The following is a 4458-nucleotide window of genomic DNA, read 5'->3' on the forward strand; positions in this document are numbered from 1 at the left end:
CTACCGTAACGAATAAACATTGTTATCAGCACTTGTTTCACTAATATTACTGTATCCGCACTGCACCTGCTATACACCTGTTACCACTTACCACTTTGCCACACGTGGTGTTAGTAGTGGGATGGATCGCAACGCACTAGCGGAGCTGCTGGAGGCACTGGAGAGCAGACGGGACGCAGAGGAGAGAAGGAGAGAGGAGCGCTACACCGCACTCATTGAACGGGTAGGGCTAGCATTGTCCACAGTGCAAGCCCCTACCGCAGCACCAGCGATGTCGGGCGATGAAGATGTCAGTGGAGGAAGACCCGGAGGCGTACTTAGTGGCGTTTGAAAGAATGGCTACCACTGCGTCATGGCCACGGGAGTTCTGGGCAAGCCAGCTGGGACCCTGCCTGATCGGGGAGGCTCAGGCAGCCTACCAGGCCATGAGCGACCTCAACGCCGCCAGCTACGACCTGGTCAAACAGGCCATTCTCCGCCGCCTCAACATAACGGCAGAGACCCACCGGGTTCAGTTTAGGGAGTACCGAAGATCCCCGGAGAGACGCCCCAGGGTGGTTGCTGAGCAGTTATGTGACCACATGGTGCACTGGCTGACCCCCGAGACCAAAACCAACGTGCAAATGAGGGAAGCAATAGTGGTGGAGCAGTTCTGCCATGTGGTTGGCGCCGATACCCAGGCTTGGATACGGCGCCGATACCCAGGCTTGGATACGGCGCCACAACCCCGACACCCTGGAGGGCGCTATGAAACTGGCCGAGGACTACGAGGACTCCCTAGTTTCTGCCCGGACCGGGATACTGTCGGCTCCTGCCCTTCGGAACAACCGACCCTCATCTCTCTCTCCTCCAACACCACCACCACCATCAATCCCGGGACCCAGACCTCCGACCCCAATGGGCCACCTTGCCTCCCCTCCATGGAGACCAAGGTTGGCCCCCAGCTGGGGTAGAGGTGCTGCCCCTGCCCCGTTGCCATACCAGCAGCGGGATAGACACTTAACCACTGTTTCCTCTGTCCCCCCGATTTGTTTTAGATGCAACCAACAGGGACATCTGGCCAGGTCATGCCCCGCTGCCATGGAGTGTGACGTGGCCGTATGTAATTGGACACCTGAGATAGGTAAGCGTGGGGAAAACGGTCGGGAGGGGCCTTGTATGATTTATGTGGTTTTAGGCAATGTGAAAACCCACGCATTAGTGGACACGGGATGTGAGCAAACCTTGATTAGAACAGCTCTCTTGGGCGGTGTGTCGTGGCAGCCACGAGGTCAGGTGGCCATCTCCTGTATCCATGGAGACACGGCGGCATACCCCACACTAAAAGTATATTTATCGGTAGGACCGATAAAACGTCACCTGGTAGTAGGGGTGGCGGAAAGGGTGCCACACCCAGTTATTCTGGGCCGAGACTGGCCAAAATTTAAAGAACTAATGCAAATAATGACAGTCTCGGCCGCACACGTAAACGTGGCAGAAGAAAAGAAAAGGGAACGGATTGGTGATGTGTTTCCTTTTCAAGCTGAAATGTTTTCTCCTATTTTCCGTCCTAGAAAAACAAATAAGGAGAGACGGACCGCAAAATGGGAGGGAGCATCCCTGAGACAAGGCTGGGGTCTGGTGGAAGAGTGCTTGAATAGTAACAAACACCAGTCAAAAGGAGTCGGAACGCAGTGTGACCGAGAGGGCAAGGTTACTGGGCCATCCAGGGCAGATGTTACTCCGGCCCCTCTCAATATACCGGACATGTGGCACTCAAGTGCGGACATAGTGTGGGGCCAACATAATGACCCGTCACTAGTGCACGCTCGGGGGCAGGTCCGGTCTATTGAAGGTAAGGATGTTGATGGCGCTGGGGCGCTAGTATATCCACACTTCAGTATCAAGGGGCGATTACTATATAGGGTAAATCTAGCTGCGGGCACAGGACAGCCTGTAACACAATTATTGGTTCCCCCGTCTTGTCGGACCGAGGTCATGAGGCTGGCGCATGATATCCCTTTTGCGGGGCACCTCGGAGCTGACAAGACAAGGGAGCGGATATTGGCTCGATTCTGTTGGGTAGGTCTTCATACTGATGTGTCGAAATATGTAGCCACATGCCCAGACTGCCAACGAGTAGCGCTGGGTCGAGTGCGCCCCGCCCCTTTGGTTCCACTGCCGATTATTTCCACTCCTTTTGAACGCATTGCAATGGACATAGTGGGCCCTCTACTACCTTCTGACTCTGGGTATATGCATATATTAGTAGTGGTAGATTATGCAACGCGATATCCAGAGGCAGTTCCATTGAGGTCCACTAGTGCTGCTGCAATAGCCACCGAGTTAGTACAGATTATGGCGAGAGTAGGGATCCCCAAAGAGATCTTGACTGATCATGGAACCAATTTTCTGTCTAACACGTTACAGCAGGTATATAAAATATTAAAAATACGTCCCATCAGGACGTCTGTTTATCATCCACAGACGGACGGTTTGGTGGAACGTTTTAATCAGACCTTGAAGTCGATGCTGAGACGGTTTGTAACGCAAGAGCAAAAACATTGGGCATCGCTCCTTCCCTACCTCCTTTTTGCAGTGAGAGAGGTGCTGCAGAGTTCGACAGGGTTCTCCCCCTTCGAGCTCTTGTATGGCCGACAGCCTCGCGGCATCCTCGATCTGTTGACAGAGGGGTGGGAAGAGCACAAAGGCTCCTCCAAAAATGTAGTGAAGCAGTGTGACCCTCTCGGTCACACTGCGTTCCGACTCCTTTTGACTGGTGTTTGTTACCATTCAAGCACTCTTCCACCAGACCCCAGCCTTGTCTCAGGGATGCTCCCTCCCATTTTGCGGTCCGTCTCTCCTTATTTGTTTTTCTAGGACGGAAAATAGGAGAAAACATTTCAGCTTGAAAAGGAAACACATCACCAATCCGTTCCCTTTTCTTTTCTTCTGCCACGTTTACGTGTGCGGCCGAGACTGTCATTGTTTGCATTAGTTCTTTAAATTTTGGCCAGTCTCGGCCCAGAATAACTGGGTGTGGCACCCTTTCCGCCACCCCTACTACCAGGTGACGTTTTATCGGTCCTACCGATAAATATACTTTTAGTGTGGGGTATGCCGCCGTGTCTCCATGGATACAGGAGATGGCCACCTGACCTCGTGGCTGCCAGATCGCCTAGATTTGGTCGGTCGTTTGGCCCAGGACAACCTCAGATCGGCTCAGCACCGACAACAGTAGCATTACAACAAAAATGCACTAATTCGAACCTTTCAACCAGGAGACAAGGTAATGCTGCTGCTTCCCTCCTCAGAATCCAAGTTATGTGCTAAATGGCAGGGGCCATATGAAGTGATTCGGGCTATAGGAAAGGTGAATTATGAAATTAGACAGCCCGATCGCCGTAATGAACGTGAAATTTATCATGTCAATTTATTAAAGCCCTGGCAGGCAAGGGAGGTCTTGTTTATAGCCCCAGGCAACATAGAGGATGATTTAGGCCCCTCTCCAGAGACTCCTAGCACAAAAATCATTCCGATGGGGGAACAATTGGTTCCAGACCAGCAACGGGAGCTGCGTAAGCTTATTGAGGAATTCAGCGATGTTTTTTCTGACTTGCCCGGCAGAACTAATTTGGTTGAATATGACATTATCTCTCCACCAGGTGTCATCGTGCGGGAGAGACCTTACCGGATCCCAGAAAGTTGACGAAGTGGCGTTCGCAAAGAGGTATGGGACCGGCGCCTCCTTAAGACTCACCTCTTCAAACAGCACCTGTAGAACTCCTCTGTTTGTATCCTGGGACACTATCACCCTTCATGTAAATGTGCTTTATTTTGCTCTTATCTGCCCCCTATTTTACTGCATTTAATCCTGTCCTTCAGAATACTGTAATCTGCCAAGTGTTTAACCTGTAGTACTTTATATTTAATCATATCCTGATGTAACTATCACTATTTAATCATATCCTGATGTCACTATCACTATTATCTGCTGTATTATTGAATTGTGGTTTGTCACACTCGTACTTTGCTTGAACAAAAGTTATTGTATTTCTTGCTCTTATTGTATTACTTGTATTGTAACACTTGAAATGTATTTGCTTACGATTGTAAGTCGCCCTGGATAAGGGCGTCTGCTAAGAAATAAATAATAATAATAATAATGCTCGAACTTGGGGTGATTGAACCTTCCAGGAGCGAGTGGTGCAGTCCTATTGTCATAGTGGCTAAGAAAGACGGCACCAACCGCTTCTGTGTGGATTTCAGGAAGGTAAACGCTATTGCCAAGTTCGATGCGTACCCTATGCCTCGGGTCGACGAACTTTTAGACAGACTGGGTAAGGTGAGGTTTATCTCCACTTTGGACCTGACGAAGAGATACTGGCAGATCCCTTTAACCCGCAGTTCTAGAGAGAAAACAGCATTTTCAACACCAGAGGGGCTGTTTCACTTTAAAACCATGCCGTTTGGGCTACA

General features: G+C 50.4%; 1 protein-coding gene across 2 annotated transcripts; it reads left to right on the forward strand.

Moving 5' to 3' along the window:
• Positions 1-724: 724 nt before the first annotated feature.
• Positions 725-3875, forward strand: LOC131699510 (splicing factor 1-like). Of its 2 annotated transcripts, XR_009308187.1 has the most exons (3): positions 725-1123; positions 1554-1639; positions 3645-3875. XR_009308187.1 is itself a non-coding variant. In XM_058996584.1 (2 exons), exons 1-2 carry the CDS (start codon positions 748-750, stop codon positions 3686-3688), a joined length of 420 nt encoding a protein of 139 aa, XP_058852567.1. In that variant the 5' UTR covers positions 725-747; the 3' UTR covers positions 3689-3875. The 2 variants fall into 2 exon arrangements, 1 of the variants encoding a protein (XP_058852567.1); XM_058996584.1 differs by lacking the exon at positions 1554-1639.
• The last annotated feature ends 583 nt before the right edge of the window (positions 3876-4458 follow it).

The sequence above is a fragment of the Acipenser ruthenus genome, chromosome 22 (genome assembly GCF_902713425.1).
Source record: "Acipenser ruthenus chromosome 22, fAciRut3.2 maternal haplotype, whole genome shotgun sequence".
NCBI lineage: Eukaryota > Metazoa > Chordata > Actinopteri > Acipenseriformes > Acipenseridae > Acipenser > Acipenser ruthenus.

Bases quoted from the DNA above. Each gene is read 5' to 3' on its own strand.
- LOC131699510 (XM_058996584.1), top strand. From the start codon at position 748: ATGAAACTGGCCGAGGACTACGAGGACTCCCTAGTTTCTGCCCGGACC. The intron at 1,124-3,644 runs GTAAGCGTGGGG...TCTCTCCACCAG, and splicing joins TAATTGGACACCTGAGATAG to GTGTCATCGTGCGGGAGAGA.